This window comes from Aythya fuligula, chromosome 2, assembly GCF_009819795.1.
Source record: "Aythya fuligula isolate bAytFul2 chromosome 2, bAytFul2.pri, whole genome shotgun sequence".
Classification (NCBI taxonomy): Eukaryota; Metazoa; Chordata; class Aves; order Anseriformes; family Anatidae; genus Aythya; species Aythya fuligula.
In genome coordinates this window covers 30,758,671-30,781,848 of record NC_045560.1, presented here as the reverse complement: position 1 = coordinate 30,781,848, position 23,178 = coordinate 30,758,671, and the positions used below count along the sequence as shown (strand labels likewise).

The 23,178-nt window shown below is 37.1% G+C and overlaps 1 protein-coding gene across 1 annotated transcript in view; it reads left to right on the top strand.

The window, feature by feature from the left end:
* Positions 1–5,211: 5,211 nt before the first annotated feature.
* The window catches only part of AGMO (alkylglycerol monooxygenase), a 197,587-nt gene continuing 179,620 nt past the window's right edge, over positions 5,212–23,178 (top strand). Inside the window, exons 1-2 of the mRNA XM_032180613.1 lie at positions 5,212–5,340; positions 11,334–11,464. Coding sequence (XP_032036504.1) covers positions 5,212–5,340; positions 11,334–11,464 — 260 coding nt within the window. The remainder of the gene's footprint in view (positions 5,341–11,333; positions 11,465–23,178) is intronic.

Here is a 23,178-nt window from a genome sequence, read left to right as displayed (position 1 = left end):
TTGTTAAAATGACTTGGTTCAGTTCTAGTGACCACGCCAGCTTACACAAGGAAAGCAGTGAGGATGCACAGTGTGCAGCTGGAAGTGGGGGAGGGCTGAAACCACTGCTTAGGCTCTCTTGGGAACTTCTTGCCATTACAGCACTGTTCAAGAAGGCTAACATGCAAACATATTAGAGGGTTTTCTGCTTGTGGTTGGCTCCCAAAAATCAGTCAGAATTTCAGGCTGAACCTCCCTCCCCATCTTCCTTGCAGTCAGCATGGCAACCACACCAGAGTTTTCTCTCTATATATTTTATTTTATTTTATTTTATTTTATTTTATTTTATTTTATTTTATTTTATTTTATTTTATTTTATTTTATTTTATTTTATTTTATTTTATTTTTATTTATTTATTTATTTATTTATTTTTAGAGTAGAAACTAAAACAAACCAACTTTTAAAATACTTCTGTATTTCTGAAAAACTGAAAACTGAGTTTTTTCTTTGGTGATTGAAGACTAATAGAAATTCAGAGCACAAATGCCAAATCTCCTGCTGCTCACATTGTCCTAATAGGGTGGGCCACCACCTTCAGATCCTGTATTTCTCATCTTTCAGCCTCAGCTCTCTTTCTGTGTTGCAACAAATTCTGAAAAACTCTGGTCTGCAGGAGAGCCTTCCTCCTGCAATCACATCTTTCTCTCCTTCCCTACGGATGCTCCATACCCTAGTCACATGCGGAGCTAGAATATGGGGTATACCAGGGAATATTCTTCTTTCCTATCCAGCAAAAACCCATCCATAAACCACAGCATATAACATATATAGCAAATAAGTAAATAACAGAAAAAGCTTCCATCCTGCTAGAGACTGGCTTTCCAGAAAAAAAAAAAAAAAAAAAGAAAAAAGAAAAAAAAAAGGCAGTTACTGAAGTGGTGATATAAAGGAGGTGTCAACTGTTTGGATGTAGTTGCATGCTGACATATGATAGCCTGCTGAAGCCATATTTTTGGCAAATGCACAGGAGGCAGTGACTCCATGAGCTGTTCATCTGATCTAACAATTTGCTGCTGCTGAAATGAAGAAGTCCTGTTTCCACCTCATCCTCCCATTTCTGGTTTGTAACTGTGTGGTCCTGTCCTTTGTCTTCTGGGCTTTCATGCCAATTTCTGCATTCCCTGGACTCTCTCATGAGCCATTTATCTCACTAGAGCAGTAGTAAAGTATAACAAGTGTATATATATATATATATATATATATATATTTTTTTTTTTTTTTTTCTGGCTTCATTTCTTGCAATGTGAGTTTGTGAGGTAAATCAACTCATGTGAAATCCTGTCATTCTTGGTGCCAGGCAAAGGTAAGGAGTTGAGGAGTCCTGTTAGAAGCAGGGAGGGAAAAGGTAGTGCTGTCCATTTTCTAACAGAAAGTCAGCAGTTGGCAGTGGGGAACCACAGTCTAAGGTGCAAATTATTTCAATTATTATTATACTAGGGAACAGAGAAAGGAAAATAAGAAATTTTAAGAATGATAACAAAAATATTTTTTTATTCCAGAAGAGATTTTTTTTTTCTCCAGAAGAGAAAGATAAAAGATATCAGGCACACCACTGTTTAAAATAAAATAAAAATTAGTAATAATAAAAAATCCTCAAGAATAGATGTTAATAACAAAGAAACACATAGGATGCAGTTGTAAGAATAGTATCACAGAAAGTTTCTCTGGCAGATCACCTGAAGGGTATATTACTTTCTCTGGCAACCTTTGAATAAATTGATTTTGCTAACAAATCACTGTGAATTGAGCAAATAATTATTATGCTCTTTGGTTAGCAGTCCTGTATAGAAGAAATCAAAACAACCTTGAAGTTTGTAGTGAGTAGTTAATTGTATGTTTTGGTGTTGATTAATATAGCACATCTCTGTCTTCAGGCTTTTGGAGTCAGTTATGCCGCTATTAAGACCTGCATATTAATATATATAGTTTATTTAATGTGAAGAAACAAAAACTGGAATAATTGTTTAAAAAAAAAACACTATCAAAACAGCTGTTATACAATATAAGGTTCATCACCGGCAAACATATTTGAAATATTTCATAATACCAGTTTTATAATAATTATGCTATTGCATCTTGGCATCCATTGCCAAGCTTGAATAAAGGTTCTGAATACTTAGATACATGAAAACAAACAAACAAACAAACAAACAAAAACCCTATTTAATCTACACAATATACTTACATAAAATGTTTCTATATTCAAAGTTATCACTACATAAATAGAGGTCTCTAAGCCCAGCTCAGTTCTGGATGTGATTCAGGTTGCTGTGAATGATTGCCAAGGCAGACTATATCGCCCATCCCAATTTCAACCTGCCCTAATTCCCTTTATGAGTTTATTATTTAGTGCTGGCTTAGTGCTCAGAGAGACACAAACAGGAAGTGTCTGGGCGTTCTCTGTTCATGAAGTGGGTGGGATGGAGTTCTTTAGAGAAAACAAAATACGATCCACCTACAGATCATGTTAGGCCAGCTCCCCAATTTCCTCTAAGTAGAACAGAGGCTTTTGTTGCCTTAGTTTCTGGAATGATCTACTAGTCAACAGCAGAATCCTAGTCTCCAGAGAGAACATCATTTCTGCATTTCTGGTGGCAGCACAAGATGGGAAATAAATGCTTTATTTATTTATTTATTTTCTGTTAAATATATTTATATATTTAAATGAAATATTTAAATGAAAAAAATGGTCTTTTGCTAAAAAGAGATTATGCAAGGTCACTGAACAGACGTTGTTTGTTAGAGGGTTAGGACTTCCACTCAGGCAACATTCCTGGATGTTTAATTTTCCATTCCTTTCTTAACAAAAAGAAGAGTGAGTACTGGAAACTGCATGCTAAATTTCAAAGCTTAAATAGAGAACATCAGCTACATTTGTACAGCCAGATTACTGACGTCTGTCTAAAACTCAGGCGTTCCAGATAGAATTTAAAATTTTTCTTCTCCTCACTAGAGGTGTAGCTATTGTAGTGCTATCTATTTTTCCTTGGACACAGAAGCTGGAAAGCACAACCCATCTGCTTCCTCTGTAAAGTATAATCAAATCCAAATAGCTTATTTTAGTTTTGAATATGTGAATTTCAGTGTGGTGATACTTGAGTGACAATTTACACTGAAATGGGGATCCAAAATAATTTTTAAGACAGTGTTGAGTCCCAGAAAACTGTTGGATTATCTTTTTTTCCTGGAAGGGTATAATATGAAACAGCAGTTCCATCTTACTTGAAATGTCTCACCTTTTGTAGCTGTGGACTCCCTGCCCTAGCAATTGTTCTTCACATCCCAGATAGTGATAACTGTTTTTTGTTTGTTTGCTTGTTTGTTTTGTTTTGCTTTGTTTCATTTTTGTTTGTTTGTTTGTTTGTTTGTTTGTTTTGGGGGGGGGGGGGGGGGGGGGGAGAGAGAGAGGGAGGAGGGGAGAGGAGGAAGTAACCGATTTTGGTCACTTTAGCTCTGTGGGCTGACAGGGGACCAAGACGAACATGAGCACCAGAGCAAAGAGTGGCTCAACATGCTGCCGGGATGGTGCAAATGAGCATCTTGGTTCTGGGGAGGCCAAGCAGCCTGACTATGAGATTAATGTTGTAAAATTACCTAGGCTAACCTAAATGAAAGGAGTGAAGAGTTTTAGAACCCTGAAAATCTAAATAGAATGCTGTAGATCTGTGTGATGGTGGGTGAATTTAAAATTTTCATGTCAACGTACTGAGGTTTTAGATGTTAATAGCTAGAGTTCTACAAGAACCACAAATCACCATTAATCAACGTTGGAGTTGAGACCACTAAGCTGTACTTTAAAAAATTTTAATAAGTTTGTTAATCAATTTTACCTGTATTACAGTACTAGCATAAACAATACACATTAAGAGAATGCCAAAATACAGTTTATATTTCATTTTCAAATACTCATGCTCTGTTCAGCTTAACATAAAATATTTCCAGTAAATTTATTTGTGTACTATTGTATTATGTTCTTCAAACTGCAGAATATTGTTTAAAACTAAACCTCAACTGTTCAAATTGCAACATGATTACAAACAGCAAATGTGCTTTACTTTAATTATTTTAATGCCAATTTCTACATATGTTTCTTCTCCTAAACAAAAATTTCAGCTCACATTACCTGTCATAGTTCCTTTCCAAAAATAAGGGTTGTTTCAAGGTATACATTTTTTCTTAGTTTAATAACTAGAAGGATTTTAAATGTGGCAAAATCTTTTACAACAGGATTTACAGTCCATTTCTTCTGCAAAGGTTTTAAGTGGAACTGAACATTTGAGAGGAAGGGGTCATTGGGACATCATGTTATTTTATTTCTGGCTCATCTATTTTATCAAAAAGCTTATTATTTGTCATAATGCCAATAATATCAAGGGTGATTGACAAACATTTGACAGGGAAATGCATTCTCCTGAGTTTTGGATCGATGGACTGAATGTACAAAGCCTCTTCTTATTTCTGTTTCTCTAAGTCATTTTCTACAGGACACTAACACACATTTGTTTTCACTGTTTGTTTATATTTCCCTAGTTTTTACTCCTTTCTAAAAGCAAACCTGATAGAGTCTGCCTTCAGCATAGTTATATTAATCTGAGCTATATAAAATTGAACTACAATAAACACTTCTTAAAGCTAAAAAATAAAAACATTGAACAGAAGGAGTGCTTGGCTGCCCCATGCAGCTGAACAAAGGAGCTGACGAGCACACCTCGCCTTGTTTCTCAAAAATATAAACATATTGATTTAAAATAAATAAATAAAACTGCATTTATGCAGGACTCAAAAACTGAACGATATTTTGTGGTGGAAAAGTTGAAAGGGGTATCTTGAGCTCTGCTGTTCAGGGATTTTGGAGGGTGAGAGGGAAAATGCAGTAGGTCGGTATGTGAAAAGTTGGCCATCCACTGAAACAATGATGAAAACGAACAATATTAGCGATAATTTAAAGATCTGCATAGCAGCACGGTCAAAGGACAAACGAGAGGCTTTTCCCGAAAGCAGGCTGCGAGACCCCCACCGCCAAGGGGAAGCGAAAATAGGGCTAAGGGCCAGAGCAGGCGCGGGCGCGGTGGCTCCGCGCTGCGGGCGCCGCTCCCAGCGCACCTGCGGAGGCCGCGCAGAGCCCAGCGGGCGGCCGGGGCGGGCGCAACGCGGCGCAGAGCAGCGGGGCCATGGGCAGCGCAGCGGGCGGCCCGCGGGCCACCACGCCGGGACAGCAGCTCCGCGCTCTTTTCTACGTGCTGCCACCCGGGGAGAGCTCCTTCCGCACGCTGGAGGAGGTGCCCGACTACGTAGAGAAGGTGAGAGCCCATTCCTCTCCTCTCTCCCCGCAGCATCCATCCCTCCCCTCCACTCACCCTGCGTGCAGCCACTGCCTGCCTCTCTTCAAAGGCTTGGGGAAGCGATGACTGCAGGAGAGCACCTCAAATAAGATTAAGTACTTTGTCATTCTGTCTCCCTTCACTCCTGGGCTTGCTGGCAGTGTAGCCAAGTATTCTATTAATGTATTCTAAGTGAAGGCTTGGATGCTTTCTCCTAATACCAGTTTTCAGAGGAGCACCTTACATCTGAAGGTTGGTGCTAACATTGTTCACATTGGCAGAGCTGAGTGATATAATGACAGCAAACTTAACTGAGTAAACCAGAAAGCATGATGCTGTGTTGGGCTATTCAGGCTAGGCTTCTACCTTGCAGATCTTCAAACAAGCAAGCAAGCAAGCTAAAAAAAAATAAAACACTAATAATTATATATATATATACACACACACACATATATTTAGAATCACTATTTAAAATAAATAAAAAAAAAATACACAAAGATTGTTTAAGATAATTAGAACAAATATTTGTTTTGGGACAGTGCAGACTCCTAAAGTTTCAAGGCAAGAGTACAGAGGTCAGGCATGAGAACTCCCTTGGCAGCAGCATATCTCTCCCTCCCCTCCTGCCCTACTGGCTTGTCCGCTTTCCAGGAGATACCTTTGCACCCTTCTGTCCTACCTATTGCACATATCTTGGTACATATCTCAAACTGCTGTGCAGTAGCTGCTATTGGGCTGTAATGGGGGTGTCATGGACTGTGCAGAGTGGTACAGCAGTGTCAGCAGCTTTCTGGGAATGTCAGTGTTCAGCAACCCATTACTGATGGTGGTTATCAGCAAACACGGCCCTTTTGGATAGGGTAAGCAGACAGCTGCTGCAAATCCAACCTGTGTACACAAAATTTGGTCGATGGACTGGTCTCAGAGGCATTTTGCAACAAAGCTATAGCACAATGGTCAGGCAAGTCTGCCTAGAGCTTGGCAGTTTTGCCTAGTCAACTGATTGCTTCCTCCAGCTCTGTCTAGTGCTTATCCCAATCCCTTTTACTGTTCCCACATTTTCAGCTGAGTATCATTCAATTTCTTGCCAGCGCTGTTCCTTAACATCCCTGAACTTCCTTCTCCCATGCAGACCAGTGCAATATTCAGCTCAGACCTTGGCCTAACCTGTGACTGTTGATACAGGGCAGACAGCTATGAAAGTTTGCAGAAGGATTCCTGATACTTCTTTGCATTATAGAAGTGTCTGCAGGCTTCTGCCTTGTACAACTCCCTTGTGATAAGTTTGTAAGGGAATATGTACCTAGCAAAAGTTACGCTAAAAAAGTTTTTCAGGTATAATTGCTGTCTGATAGGTTAGCCTATTATCTTAGGCTTATAGCTTAGTCTAATTTGTGCACGGTATTCTTTGGTTGTAGTTATATTACTTCATTTTTTTTAGAAGCAGGGCAGTTCCTGGTCTCTGCACTCTGCTCTGTTGGCATAGCTGTATGTTAAGGCCCAAAGTCCTGTTCAAAACATGGTCTGATTGGTTACCAACGACCAGTAAGCAATGTTCTGCAGTGGGGCCCAGGGGGAAATCACCCTTCCAGCTAGACTCCAAAACTCTGGGAAAAGGGGTTCAAATCCTGGACCACAATCGTGGAATTCATTTTTATGCGAGCTTTTGTCAGGTAGACTTTGAAAACCTTTATTTTCCCTCAGTTGTAGAAAGAGAAGAGAAAGTACAAGTCATTTTTTTTTTTTTTCCTCCAGTTTAGAACCCAACTCTTATAATGCATACCAATGCTTACCTTGTCCTTTCACAAGGACTCAAAGTATATAAGAATATACTTTGCTTGCTCTGTTTCTTGGATTCTCTCGATGTTCTGCAGATGGGCAGAGGGAGTCCTTCTCTTTCTTTTTTTTTTTTTTTTTGTGTGTGTGTGTGTGAACATAATTTCACTTCTTGTTACCTTCTGGAATTATCATTTATGTGCAGAAGAGACTTTAGTCTACTTTAGTAGACTGAAGTAGACTTTTAATCTACTGACTGTAGTCACTGTAGTCAGTCCCAGGAAGAGAGTACGCTGTTCCTTCCTCTGAAAGCCCCAAAATGGAAGCACTAAATTTAATAATTACTGTTTTTCTTTTCTGTTTACTCTCTGTTTTTTAGAGCCTAAAGATTAAGTTCACATTTACACTCAATCCACACTTCTAGGCTTTGCTTCTAAATAATGAGGCACAGAACTTGCTTATTTAATTCTATGTGAAAGCTGAGAATCTTATGTTATGAGGACCTGGGACTTTAAGAAAACAAACTGTTTCAAGGCTTGTAATAAAATCATGAATTTATGCTGACTTTCAACTTAGTATTATTTTTTGCAACTGTATGAAATAGAAATTGATTTAAAATGGTCCTTTGCATTGTGTAAGAATTGGTTACTTGTAAGGGAAACCCTTTATTCAGCATTCAGAGTAAGACTTCCAAGTTATGGATCAGTTATTCACATAAACCACAAAAACTAGTGCAAATCCCCATTAGGCATTTCTGGTGATGGGTGAAAAGAAAGCAGCTGGTAACAGAGTAAAGCATTTGTAGATCAGAGGATATCAAAAGGGGCCAGCTTCCATCTCTGACCAGTGAGGTCAACAGTGACTATTGCTTAATTTTGTGGCACTTTGTTTGCAGGGACAATACTTGAAAACTTTTCCTGGATATGTAGGAGTTACCTATCCTCCTCATGTTCATTAAACATCTTAATTGTCATTTTAACTACTACCCCGCACACTTGTACCCATCCGCCCTCCCTTACCCCCCCCAAAAAAAAAACCAAAAGAGACTAAAAACCAACTAACCATCCAAAAACCTAATGATTAGGCTACTTGAAACTTGTCTGCCTTACTGACTGCCTCATTTTTTCCTGTATTATTTCTGTTATCCTTCTGCTGTCTTACACTTCATCCCAAGATGATAAGTTGTTAGGGACAAGGAGTGCCTTTTCCTTCTGTTTTTATGGCATCTAACTCGATAATATCCTGATCTATGACAATAACTATTAGGTATTATGTTCACAGAAATAACATATACAAGTTCTGAGGCAGTTGATTTCTTTGATCTATTTTGGACACAGCATAATGTGGGTGCATGGAAGAGAGGTAGTAATATCTTAGGTACCAAGAGGTATGTCATAACACTTTCCTTTCTCAAACTCTTTGATAGGCAGGAGGTTAAGACTGTCTGAATGTTTCTGTATCCTCCTTGCTGTGACACTCCCTATTTGTGAGTCAAAAAGTGGTGTCAAATATTTGGCTGTCTCACAGCTTCACAGTGGGAAGAAAATATTTAATGAAGTCAATGGGAAAGAAGTTGTATTAGTATAAAGCCAAGTATTTTAACTATTTCAGAAGTTGCTAGGTAAAGTGAATCACCATGCAGTATACAGAAATTGTATATTTCCTGTATGTTATTTTCATTTCTTGAATAAAAGATCCCAGTTATTCTGCCCTGAGCCCTTTCAATTTGCAGTGCAGCTTCTGCTATTGCATGACTTTGAAATTTTCTATAGTCTGTGCTAGAGTTGGCTCTTAATTTTCTGGTAAAATCTTTCTTAGTGGTTCTCAATAAGACCATTTTTATCTCTGATGGATGTACAGGCATGGTTATATGGCTTGTTTAGTAATTTAGGAATCTTTTTAAATTATATCAACAAGAAAAAAAAAAAACAAACATCTTATCTACTTAGAAATTATTCAGTTAAAGCAAAACAAGGAACATTTATATTTTTTCTAGGATGCTTCAATGACCTCTAAGACAGTGCATTTTTTTTTTTATTGATTTCAAGTGTACAAAGATTTACCACACTGGTTTTGCTGGGTACTGTTTAGGATTTATCCATAAGCTTTCCTTTGTTTTTGAAACTTTTCTATCATCGGCTAATGTGTATCCCAAACAGGCCTTTACATACCTAAAGCACTGTTAAAGTTCAAGCTAGGCATCTAAATTAAAAAGTGCCATGTTGATATTAATCTCTGTTCATCTGTTATTGTAACCTAACCCTGAGCTGTTGCAGTTTATGAACTTTCATATTTCCTAGACACTATAAATCTCTCTCTGCTTGCATGGTTTGAATCATCCCATTCTTCTTCGACTGAGAAATCTGGTCTATATCCATCTTAGTCTCTTTGGTGTCCTAGCTTGGTAGGAATTCCCGGATCACATCTCACTTGGCAACAAAAATGAGCACCCTCCAAAATGCAATGGCATTTGCAGAAGCAACATGCTTCTTCCATTAAAAAAATGTGTAGGCAGGAGCAACCTCTCTCATACAGTGCAGTGTGGAAGGTTTCAGTATATGGATCTATATTTTTGCAGTGACCTGAATGGGACAGTGAAAAAAGTCTAAGGGGTACAGGGACCAGTCTAGCAGTGTGATGTCTCCCATATTGGTGAGTGGATAGTCTCACAGGTCTTGTACTTCTCTATCCCTTAAAAAACGCAGTGTGAATTTTATGCCTTAGTACCAGCAAAAAGGAGTTGTCTGAATGTCTCCAAGGTTACCTAAGCTTTTTCTGCAGAGCAAGGGAGGTGGTTTAAGGAACGTTCAAGTTCACAAAGATCTGAGGCAAATAAAATAGCTACTTCTTATATTCCTTGCTGCAGGCCTTCTGGTGGTGGTCTTGGTGTCTGATGTTCTGTCACTGTCTCATCAGTTTTTCCTCCCATAAACTGCAGGCACTATTAAACATAAATAAATAAATAAATAAATAAATAAATAAATAAACGCTCTGCCAACTACTACTGTTCAATCTTACCCCCTCCACCTCCCTCCCCCCCCCCTGCTGATGCTGATGAAAATTTGAGAACAGCTGTAGCAATCAGTCTGCACTGATGAAACATGGTGTTTTCACAATAATTTTTGCCAGTTCTACCCCACTAGTCACATCCATACCATTCTCTAATGGGTGCTGTTCTTGGGCATTTTCATCTTGTCCATTGATCTGGGACTCAGAATATACAGTGTGAGCTGAATCGTAGACTGGAACAGTGTTGTGGGTGAAAAATGTTTGTCTTGCGCAGTATTATAGTTTTCTTCAGAAAGGCAGTAAATGATTTGACAGCTAGTACAACCCAAAAGAAAAAAAAGGGAGCACCATTTCTACTTGATCTGGAAAGAATACAGGCCCACATTGGACTTTGTTTCATAGTTATTTCACATAATTCATGGGTTCTCTAGTTAAAATGCATATGGAAGAGATGTTGCTATCAGCAGCAAAAAGCATGGCAACAGATATGTTAAGCAGAAAGTAACTCTAATGTATCTTTCAGATAATATTGTTGGATGCCAAATTCAGTGGCTGAACACTTTCAAACACTGCTTACATATTAAATTGAAAGCAGATTCTATTTTACCTTGGAGTTAGAGGAGTCCACAAATGTTGATGCCTTAACTGATTTATTTGAAAATAAGAAATGAGTTTGGAAAGGCTTTTGTATTTTGTTTTGATGCCATTTAATAATTTATGTGCAGACAATAGAAAGTAATATGGGATGAAGTTAGTGCATTGTATTTATTCTGGTGGCATCTATGCCTTGGCGGCCTTGGTCGTTCTTGTTTATAGTGTCCATGAGGAGCTTTACTTTATTTATCAGGGTGCAATAGTAGGTAGAAAGATCCAAGTCAACCTGAGAAGTATCTGTCTGCATAAGCTGCTCTTTGAATCATGTTTGGAAGAACCTTAAAGATTATCTAGGTTCAATCTCCCTGCCAGGGTCAGTGACACATTACACTAGATCACTAAATCAGGTTTCCTAAAGCCCCATCCAACCTGGACTTGAACATTTGCAGGGATGGGGAATCCACACCTTCTCTGGGCAAACTGTTCCAGTGCCTCACCAGCCTCACAGTAAAGAATTTCTTCCTAAAGGAAACTGAAAAGGCAGATCTGATCCTACTTGTGTTGTGACTGCTTTTCTCCCATTTCTTTTTCAGAGTATTCCTTTCTTCATTGCTTTTATTGTGTTGGAGTTTGCCGTCAGCTGGGTTCAGAAGCATAAGCTGTCAGGTCGAATCAATGATGGCATAAGTTCTCTTTCTTTAGGTATCCTGTCTCGACTGCCAGAGTAAGTATATGTGTTATATTAGCTTAAGGTTGTTTGCTAGCCACTGAGAAGGAAGAAGAGAGAATTTAATGTATTTAAATTGTTAAATTATTGAAATTGTTATTGCTAACCCAAAGTGTTAGCAACAAAGCATCTAGATTTTACTTTGATAAATTAAGTTGCATAAATGTCTTTCTAATCTGTAAAACTAAATATGATACTTGCAGGATATTTTCCTGTTCCAATTATATTCATCCATATTTGATCTTGGCTGTCACCTTTAGTTGTTTCTGGGACTTCAGTTAACTGGTGTCTTAGATTATGTTAAAATCTGAGTTTTTTTATTAACCTGCAGAAAGGAGAGAAAAAGAAGTCCTTTATATTCATTAGCCTTTAAAGAAAAATTGCATGCATATAACCAAATAGAAATGTGAATAAACATGTGATTCAAAGCTCTTTGAACTCAGTCATGATCTTGCTTGAGTTCAGTGGACTTCTCAGAGGTTTTAATGCTCAAGAGAAATGTTGCAAACGTGATCATCTGTTTTTTTCTCTCCTGTATAGAGGTCATAAGATTAACCTGAATTACTTCATGGTGGATGGAGTTGTGTTTTAAAGAAATATAAATTATAGATTAATAAATATTTAATAGTAGGGAATCCAGCAAATTCTTTATATAAAAAGATCTAAGTGATTTTCAGAAGCTCTAAATGCTTCTTAGGAGTATTGTGTCTTAGATCTGCCTTTTCATAAGATGAGCTTCCAGATGATAGATTTTATTACATCTTTTCTGTTAAAAAGGGATTCAGTTTCTATTCCCAATGTATGAATTTACAGATTACCATTGTTGCATATAATCTATTCATTACATGAAGAAAAGTTTCAATTATTTGAATTTGACTATACAGTATATTTTCAAGTCTTTCAGTTATTCCCACAGTTCTTTTCTGAATCCTCTACAGTTTTTCAGCCTTCTTAATGTTGATGTCTCAAGTGCACTCCATATTTCAGAATTTGCTACATAAGTGCCAAGTAATGAAGTCATTTGTTCTCTATTTCTACTTGTTGTTCCTCCGTTTATATATCCCAGGTCCATGTTAGTCCTTTGAGCCATCTTTCATCCCCAAATATGAATTTAAAATATAAATTATTTTTTTAATATAAAAAATAATTTTTAGATTGTGGCTTGCATTCCTCATTCATAGACAATATGTTCTTACATTTGGCCACACAGAAATATATGGGTAATGCATTTGATCATCCTGAATATTTTGAATCAGTGCAATGATGTCTTTCCTACTTACAGAACCCTAGTTTTTGTCATTGCAAATTTTACAAAGGTATTGCTAAAATACATTAAAAGAGCACAGAAACAAAAAATTATCCATACTGTCAAGTAGCGACCATTTTTTTCACACTTAAATTTTGAAATACGTAAATCACCCAATTTGTAGTCTATTGATGTTTGAATTTGCACATTTAAAAAAAAATGTAATAAAGGAAAGTTTTGATAAGATCTATATACCTTTAATTTAGGTACAAAAAAAACTTGTGATTGGTCATCTTAGTTTTAACTAGTAACTGTCTTGAATGAAGTCATTTAGGGAGTTTGGCAGATAAATAATGTCACTTAGAGACACTCTCCCAAACCTCTGTATCTTGAAATAAGAGACAATAACTTTCAGAAATTATCTCGAACTTTTGAGAAATATTCAAAGTAACGTCTAAATGGAGAGTTGCATGAAGCTAGTTTTTGCAACTAGCGAGCAATCTATACTCAAACTATTTTGTACACATTTAATAAGATCCGTGAACATGATGTTGAAGGAGAAACATGCAATTTTGTGTTATATTTTAAGCCATAATAAATTATATAAAGTATTAGACTTGTATGCACTGAAACACACCACTAAAGAAAGTTTACTCTAGTTTTCATGCAGCTAAAACTGAAATTATTCAAATATAATTTCTTCAAATTACAGAATTTTTCTAGACAGTCATATACTTCAGATTTACCATGCTGAATGCTTATTTTTCTTATCTCAAATATTCAGGACTGATGAAGTTAGGGGGACTGAGATATGTGTGATGGAAATTTGAATGGTTTTGTGAGGTCTTTTGGCTGTATTTTAAGAATACTAAAATGCTTCAGGGGCACTCATTCCTGGAACGAATGCTTGTTAAGAAAACTAATGTTGCATGTGTAGAACACAGCTTAGCAAGGTGCTGAGTACTTTTATTATTTTGGCACTCAGTACTCTGCTGCAGAATTTGGCTTGTAGGCTAAGCAGTTTTCTTTTGGATAAGAATTATTTTGTGAAGTTATCTTGAGTGAGTGAGCTAAATGATCCTTAAGGACATAAACTTTGTAGGATCAGGCAAATCGGCAGTACACTTACTCATTGATACACCAGCACAAGAAGTCTCTTCCAAGTCACTTGTACTGCTTTCCTGGCTGGAAACACAAGACCTTTCTCAGCAGTTCTATCCAAAAAAAAAAACAAAAAACAAACAAACAAACAAAAAAAAAACAAAAAAAAAAAACAAAAACAAAAAAAAAAAAAAAAACAAAAAACAAAAAACTTTTACAAAGCTTTGAAATTTCTTACTGAATGTGAAAGAAACAGTTTACCCTTCTGTCTTCTGCTTCCATGGTGTGGTCAGAAAAAAAAGGGAGGGGGGAAACTGCACACACAATCCATTGCTAAGACTTTCACTTCAGTCTTTCCCTTTCAGGCAGAAAAAAAGGTAGGGAAAGCTGACAGAAACTGCTAAAACAATATTTCAGCAGAACCCACAGCATCAGGGGAAATAGTAGTGCAAATCATTAACAGCTGAAGGTTAGATTAACACACCATTGATTGTATCCTCTCCCAGGGACTAATTTTCATTTTCTCAACTAGCAGGAATGGTTTGCCACTTCCTTAAAAAATCTGTGGTTAAATCTAAAATGGTGGGCTTCAGTCTATTAGTTAGAATGAAGCTTCAGATGCATCATTGCAATGAGGTCTTTACATTGTATGGAAAAATTATTCTGCCTCTCAGTATGTTTTTCCATTTCACAGTCTGTATAACAAGTGCTGCATCTCTTGAGGGAAAACAATATTTATTCAGTGTTTCTTACTTCATTGTTGGAGAAAATGCAAATCATAAATTGTTGATATTCCTATGCCAAATATTAAAAATGTAGGTGCAAGAAGAAAAGTCTAATCAGAAAAGGCAATGTGGTTTGTTTTTAGGCTTATTAGACTCAACAGCATATAGAAAGTAGAATTGTTTTGTGTGTACATGTTACTTCTTGTAAAATAGCACATACATTTCTTAAATATATATATTTTTTTCCTTAACACATACTGTGCATTCCTTTGCATGTATGAATGCTAAATGTTATATGCAATGAAAAGCAGTTTGGGGGAAAGGGACACATTTGAATTACTAACCTTACTCCCTGCATCTTCAATGTTGGTGTTTAAAAAATTTCTGAGAACTTTTATTCTAAATAAATAACAAACTTCTCTAACAAACCATTGCCAGGAGACTTGAAATGCTGCTTTAAAAATATTCTCCCAAGAGAAAGTTTATTTTGGGTATAAATATCCACTATACAAGTATGTGCATTATTTCATATTGGCCCATTTCTTCTTTTAAAGCAGCAGAACATAAATCAAATCAAAAAGTGTTTGGGGGATAACTGAGGTAGGTACATTTTCAAACTAGTTGGGAAAGTCTCCATTCTTTATGGTCATGCTCAATTGCCAGTTTTTAGTGTTCAGCTCTGCAACACAGTCACACAGTGTGTGTGAGTTTATAAAGTGTATATATATATGTCTAACAGTTTTGTCAACAAATCTGCAATGAACTTTCCCATTTCTAAAGTGAACATTAATTTTTTTTCTGTATTAAATGTTTAGCTTTGTGAAACGCAGGAGGCTGAATTTCTCCAAAGTGGTGTTGAGCATCAGAAAGGAATGAGAAAATGTTTTTTGGATAGTTCATGCTATTATGCACTTCAAAATTGCTCATCAGCAATAACTGAATCAAAGGAGGATAGAGTTTGTTTCTCCTGTAAACCAGTATGGTTCAATTCTGTATGTGACCTGGATTTTAAATAATTTTTCCGCAGAAGAAATACTGAAGAAGCAGTTTCACGTACATATTAGGCCAACACTGTGGCCAAATGAAGGACCCTTGCCTGATTTGTACTTCTGTTTGAATATTCTTGCCTCTGATCTTTCTCTCCCCTTTCGCTGGCATCAGCATTTGTGTTACCCTGTGCTGAAGTGGCCCAGGAAATACATCCAGCACCACCACGCCCTCCCCCCTCCCCCCATCATACTAACCTGGATCAGCTCTTACCATGGTTCACAAAATCTTGTACCAGAACAAAAAAATGAGCATGGAAAAAAAGCAGTCAGAGGTGCAGGATAACACTCAGTTCTTTTGTAATATTACAGAGTTATCCACATAAAATGTATGTAAAATTGCAGTCTGAAAACAGAAGCTTTCAGTCCTTAATAGTAGTAGTGTGCAGAACTGATTAAAATGCATTTGTTTCAAATTAGTGCAAGCAGTTCACAACCCCATAGAGCTGGCATTTTCTTTGACAAAACAAAATACTCACCTTCATGGATGCATCCATTTAAAGTATGTCCTGGCTTCCTGATAAATCTGCTAGTACTTCAGTACACTTATGAATGCAGAAAATTATAAGCTCGTAAATTAGTGACTGCATCTCTTAAAAGAAAATTTGATACTTGCAGTGTCTTGTAAATCATATTTCCACTTCAAGACTTATTAGCTAAATTTTTCTCTCCACATCTGCTTGAGTAAATCTTTGGACAGATGTTTACTTAGAGAATGGTCAGATGTGTTGCTTCTGATCCAGCTGCCCCCTCAGATCTGCCAACATAACTGCACATTTAATTGCTCCCTAACCTGGTCCTGACAAAGTGATCCAGCTAAAAGCAGAAACAAAAGCCCCCCAAGAACTATAAAAGAGGTGTTTAAGCTCAGCTGCATTCATTTTGACAGAGCAGGGTCAGGGAGCAGCTATGCATGCAATTATGCTGGCAGGTCTGATGGTTGGTAACCACCAGACTTTGGGCAGTGATGAGCAGATGGGGCCAAACTGGAAAGGTAATCACTTAACCTGGTTAAATTGCAAGTAAGGCTGCTGTGCCCCTACACCAACTGAACTTCTAGCTACTGCACTTCTGTCCTTTCTATGCTCATTTACATAGTCGTTCCTTTATCTTGTACTGGTTCATGTGTTTATCCGATCCTGTGCTAAGGTTCAGTTCAGTAATGTGCTATTTCAGTTCAGTAAGGTGCTATTTCATTTCAGTATAGAAGCAATAAGGTTTTTGCTTAAAGCAGAAACAGGCAGGCAAATGTGACTGGCAGCCAGCAGCTAGGCTGGCTTAGGCTCCACTGAAACTGCAGACACCAGCATGCCTGTAGCAGCTAGTTATGGCAATTTAGACACTACCTGTCATTAGATGTTTCCATAAAATAGTATTTTAATAGGTGACAAGTGTGAAGAGATAGAATCAACTCATCACCCCATTCCTCCCACTCTTCAAATAGTGTTTTGTAGTTATATATTTCATAAGAATATACTCCTGACTGCACTGTCCAATATACTCTGCTAATTGTTTCCACATTTTGCCAAAGGTCACAGCCCTCACAGCTCTGTCAGAAGAACAGGTTTAGCAATAAGTCACTAATTCTCCATAGGTAAAGCAGTCAGAGTAGGATAAACAGCTTCAGAAAGTGGGTAGTGCTGTGCACTGGAGCTGGCAATGCTTTCAGCAGGCAAACCTGACTCTGGAAGGGAATTCTCTAACTTAATTTAGTCAAGCTCGTGACAGGGACTGTCTGCATGAATGATCTTTGGTCTAATTCCCTTTTTTGTTGAGCTGTTCCATCATCAACGAATTGAGTGGGATCAAATCAGTAAAGGCTAGGTTAATTAATCCATGTAAGGGTTACTATCATCTTAGTGAATCAATTTAACACAGCTTTATAAAATCAGTATAAGCTACACTGTGCTTTGGACAAATTCAAATCTAGCTGTGCCCATAAAAGATGTTAAAGCTTCCTGCCTGCTCACTGACACCTCCCTGCTCCCCTGTTACTATCTCTCACCTTCTGTCAGTGGTGAGTCCTCCCCTGGCCATATCAGCAGCATTACCTTCAGGGCATTAAAATGCATAACTTTGCAGCCCTGGTTCATTTTGTTTGAAACGTGCTGGAAAGCACCTATGTGAGCAGCGCTGCTGGCACAACACAGGAGTACCAACTAGCAGCTGTGGACAGCCTGGCGTGTGTAGTGTGCTACTTTTTGGTGATGACTAAAGCAAGCTCTGAGCCAAAATTTAGAACTCTGGAGTTTCTAATGAAATGATGTAAAAGCTACCAAACATTAAAGAGCAGAATTTAGGAGACAGACTTGGGAGAGTCAGGATATTCTCAAACTAATTGACTGAAACAACTGGTAGTCCCTACTATAATGTTCAAGAGCTTGCCATGTTTCCCACAAGCCTGTCAGAAAGCCAATTACTCTTTTAGGTTCTAACCTCTTACATTGAGACAGCTGTTTGCAGAATTCATATTTGTCTACATCTTCAGTGTTGCATTGTTACTTATTTTCTAGACGCTGGACCCAGTAAATGTCTCAGCGATTTTGTGAATCTTAGAGCCCAGTTTCACACCTGCTATGTCTCTAGAAACAGAAACAAGCTGTTAACATTTGTTCTCAGATACATTTGTGCTCTTATATGAAAGTACAGACTGTTAACTGAATTTACCCTTATTAAAAATATGTTATTTATTAAGTTCCATAATCAGAGGCTCACAAAATATACCAATTTCCAAAGCCCATTAAATGTTGCATATATTTTATTCTGTATTTCTGTATTATTCACTAAGATAAATGCATGAAAACTGATGAAATTTATTTTTTTTAAAGCCCTCTAATTCTAAATTGTCTAGAGTATTCTTCTTACTAAAGTACTTATCTGCTAAAAGATATATTAAGTTTAAATCAGGATTCCACTAGATGGAGCACAGGGGTAGCATTTTTAAAGCTGGCCAATGTAGTTTGGTGGGATGATAGTTATGGAAATCAGGGAAAAATCTCTCTTTATGATTCTGTAAATCAGTGTTACAGAACAGAAGATAACAGACTTGTACCACTGCATATAAAATGGACAAAGGCAAACTATGTCTATAGAAGTTCAGAAGTATTACAGAAGTTGATCACTAGAAAATCTTACACAAATATTTCTTCTGATTCCATCATTTAAAGTGCTATGATGTGTCACTGAAGCTATTTCACTATATTTTTACAGACTATTGGAACAGTCATCTGTTATCACTTTCTTTGTTCTAGATAATTTTAGAACAAAACAGGGTTGAATTGACCTCATAACTTCTGCTTATACATGACCTTTGAGAATATAATATGCTTTCTGCTAATCTAACTCAAACCTTAATGCAAATTTGCTGACTTCAGTGGAACAGTCACTATTCTGCAAGTAAGAGAGATCAAAATCAGATTCTTTATTGAAAAAATGCACTAAGTAAGCATTTGTATTACACTTGTATGTTGTTATTTATACAAATATTAAAAAGTCAGGTCTGTTCCCTCACAGAATGTTCTAGAATCTCCCAAGATTGTATATCCTGAATTTACTAGAACACAGTTTGCTGTTCAGTGTGCTGGGAAGGTATAAATATGTCTAAAGAAATGACACTTCCATTCTTATAAAGGTAGAAAAGTAAGCTACAATGACAGAAACTCAGCTGTACTGAAGGATTTAAACTAGTATTTGAAACCTTTTAAAGATAATTTGTAATTAAATTTACCATAGGAGTGCATATAAACTTAGGGCAAGAGGTATTACTACCATGGGTTTTATTACTAAAGGGAGTGGAACTTTTCATGAAAATATTTAAGGATTTAATCTCAGATTTTTGATTGATTGCTTCTTTATGTCTGAAAGAGCAAAGCTAAATGATGTGACATAATTGATATAGGCATGACTTTTTAAGAAGCATGACAATGACATTTATTCTTTTGCTTTCAAAGCCCGTTGTTTCATGTTTAATTCCACCCACTAACAGAAATTAATACTAGTCTCAAGTTGGAGGATAAAAAGTGAAGTGCAGCAGGAACAGGGCTGGTGAAGAAAAGGTCAGCTCTGTCAGATGAAATCTTATGTAATACTGCACCTAATACAGCTAGGGATACCAAACTCACCTCTATTTTATTTCTTTTTGCATTTATAGTTTTCTGTTTTTTTTTTTTTTTTCTTCTTGAGGAAAAGTGGAAACTGCATTATTTAGACTAAAATACCAGAGAAGAAAGCCATACTGAGGAAGAGGAGAGGCTTTGATTCAGCTTTTGTGTCTGGTGGGAACATTTTCTCAAAATGTAGGTGCTATTTCCTGTAATCAAGGGCTTTCCAGAGTTTGATAATCATTTCCCAGCTGTATCATTTTGGTGAATTATTTTTTAGCCTTGGGTTATTTCATGACTGGTTTTGCATATTAAGAATAGGAGAGGATCGTATTCATCTTGATGATAGAAAGCAGGGAATAGAACTCCCACAGCTCTTTCTCCCCTTCCCTCTACCTTGTGGAAAGTTTGGCTTTGAGCTAAAGCGTGAAAAAAGCCTTGACTGCAGTATGTCAGGCGTATTTCAGCTCGATTTGTGTCAACCCTAATAAGTCAGCTGACAAGGTAATAAATTGGGTGTCTGTTCAAGACCTGGCACCTGTACAGGAAATAAAAAGGGATTTCAGTTGCAGGAAGGTTTGCTTTGTTTTGCAAATGGACATTTTCTCAAGGCTCCTCTACCTCCTTCCCCCTTCTTCTCTTTACTGAATTCTTGTTATCAAAATGTTTATTTCAATTGTGACTGGAGCTAGTTTTTCATCCTGAAAAGAAAGCTTTCTGAGTGTCATTGGAAATGGAAATCCTTATACTTTCCACTCTGAAACAAAGGCTTACAGAGCATTTAATTATTCATGTATCCTTCTGTTACGTATATGGCCTGAATAGTTTCCAATTACAGAGTAGAAACTGCCGTTGTTCAACATTTTGAAACTTTACATTGATGTAGTATGCATCAGGCTGGGAAAAATGACTTTGTTTAACCCAGGGAAACAATGTATATGTAATATCTCACTATTTTTAATGATAATATAACCTTGTGACCAGGGTGTCTCAACGTGTTTCCTCCTGTGTCTGACCTCCAAGGATGCAAGTCTGTTACAGCTCCTGAGAGCTGACCTTTTGTAGGTCCAGCTGTAGAGTTGTGTTTTTAGCTCAGGGGACCCAGGATGAGTCCCAGTGTGATGCGAGGGAGTGTCTGCAGCAGTGACGAGCCTGAGTTGTTTCCCTGGGGTCTTCGCTTTCAACACACAACTCTTCCTCCATGCTCAGAGGAGAGACAGCACCTATTGTTCCCTGATCCTTTTCACTTTTGGAGACTGTCCTGGGGACCATGGAAGAGTTCCCCTGAAAATTAATTTCAGGTTCTAAGGTTGATCTGTGAGGTGGAGGAAGCAAAACAGGATCTGACATTCTTTGCAAGGGGTCAACTGTGTGTTCATCTAGTTGAGTTTTCTTCACCTTTTCCATCTTTCATTATTCCATTGGGATCTACTGTAAGTAGATCTTCATGTCCACATGGAGAGTTCATCTCCCAGAATTTCCTTCTTGGACTTTTTTAATTAGAGGAAGTGATAATCTGACCCGGTGGAAGGAGAAGGGGGAAATGGTTTATTTTAAATAGTATATCATATATAAATATATATCATATATAAATAATAAATCACCTTTAAGTAAAACATGTACAATTTTTAGACACAGCAAGATGAAAAGCCTCTCTCAGTCAAAACAGTTGCAAAAGTGCATTCTTTGCACATAGTAAGATTTTTTTTTTTCAGCAGAAATATTCAAAATCCAAGATAAATCTATGTAATGTGTATAATAAGGCTTTCTACGCAGTATATGTGTTCTAGGATTCATTACTCCTTATGCAGAAGATTGGGCTAGATGACAAAAGTCCTACCTATCTGCTTCTGTCATATTTATGGTTAAAAACTTACTTTTAAATGAGGAAAAAGTTTTCTTAAGTTCTCTTCAGTGTTTTCAAGAAGTGAAAATGTAGCTTGAGGGAGAAAAAAGGGGCAATATAAACCTTTAAAACTCCAAGTGAACTTTCAGAATCTAATTGAATGCAAGCTCTGGACTTTCCTATCTATCACACTGTAAATTTTTTTAAAATACTTACCTAAGCAACTCTTCTTTCTCCAGCATTGCATAGTGATATGATGGATTACTCCAAATTAATTACAGTAATCAGCTAACATTATGTTCTGTAGAATTATGATTCAAGCATGAAGGAAAAAATAAGCAAATTCTGACTTCTACAGCAAATTATACATATAAAAATGTGTTGTGAGGTTAGCTCAAGTTTTACACTTTGGCCTTAGCTTGTGGAAAAAAAAAATGAAAAGACTCTAGGGTGAAATACAAAAAGCTGATCAAAAATGGAGGAAATGTACCCGTTCACATATCTTTGGATGTACTGCAAAGGCATTATATGTTAATAAAAGCAAAAGAATAAAGTAAGAAAACAGTACCTAATAATAACTGATACTATATGTTGCAAAAGGTGTTTTAAATTTCCTGGTCATTGAAAAGATGTCAAGAAATGCCCATTTCTTTGTGTTTGAATAATATCAGCTCCCTTCTGACCTGTTGTGAAAGTGCTTGAGAATTTATACCAAACTTTACAGATGCCTCATGAGGTGAATTGCAAAAATCTGGTTGGACACATATAATCTTCTTTAAAAATATTTACAGAAAACAGCTCTTATGAAAATTAAACATGTTCCAGGTGTGTATGGCCCAACTTCTGGGCATAGCTCAGTTGTTTTTGAAGTGGCAGATACACCTGCCTTTGCAACTCAAGAGAAATTCTTCATCTGCCAGCTAACAAAATGAAACTGTGTTGGTTTTGTTGTGTTTTGTTTTTGTTGTCTGAGATAAACTGAGATGTTTGTAGTACATGTAGGAATGAGCTAGTTGCAGGTACGATGTGGTAGCTGTCTGTGGGGAAAACATTAGTTCTTGTCTTCCCAAGCAACAACTCCTTGTAAGGTTTCAGCTTCTTAAAATAATATGGTGGGTGTGGTAATGTTTTGCTTGTTGCCTAGTATTGGGAACTTGGAATTTTCAACTGACTTTGTTCCCCATTAATAGATAAACTATCATCACAGTCTCAAAATGTTTCCTTCTAATATCATTCAAAATACCATTATGGGAAAAAGTGCTAATGCTGGGATCATAAAAGTACTGAATGGATGTTTCTGCAAAAATATGGAGGTGACCAAAAAGTGAAGTGAGAGCATGGGGGATGGTTCATAAGCTGAAGCAGTGACATTTTCTGAGGTTCCTTCATGTTTCAGTGCAGCTACCCAAAAAAAGACAGTGCATGGCCAGATTATTTTCAGGGACATACAACACAATTCTCACAATTCTGCGTTACTAGTAGGTGTATCTGAATTTTTTCATGTGCGTGAAACAAGTTTTTGAAGGAGAAGGAGTATAATATCTCCTCCTTTAGTCTTGCAGGTTCAAGTATTTTGGGGGCTTTGCAGTAAACTAAATCACTGAAATCATCCGTATCAAAAATAATCAAGCTGAAAAAGGAGGTGGC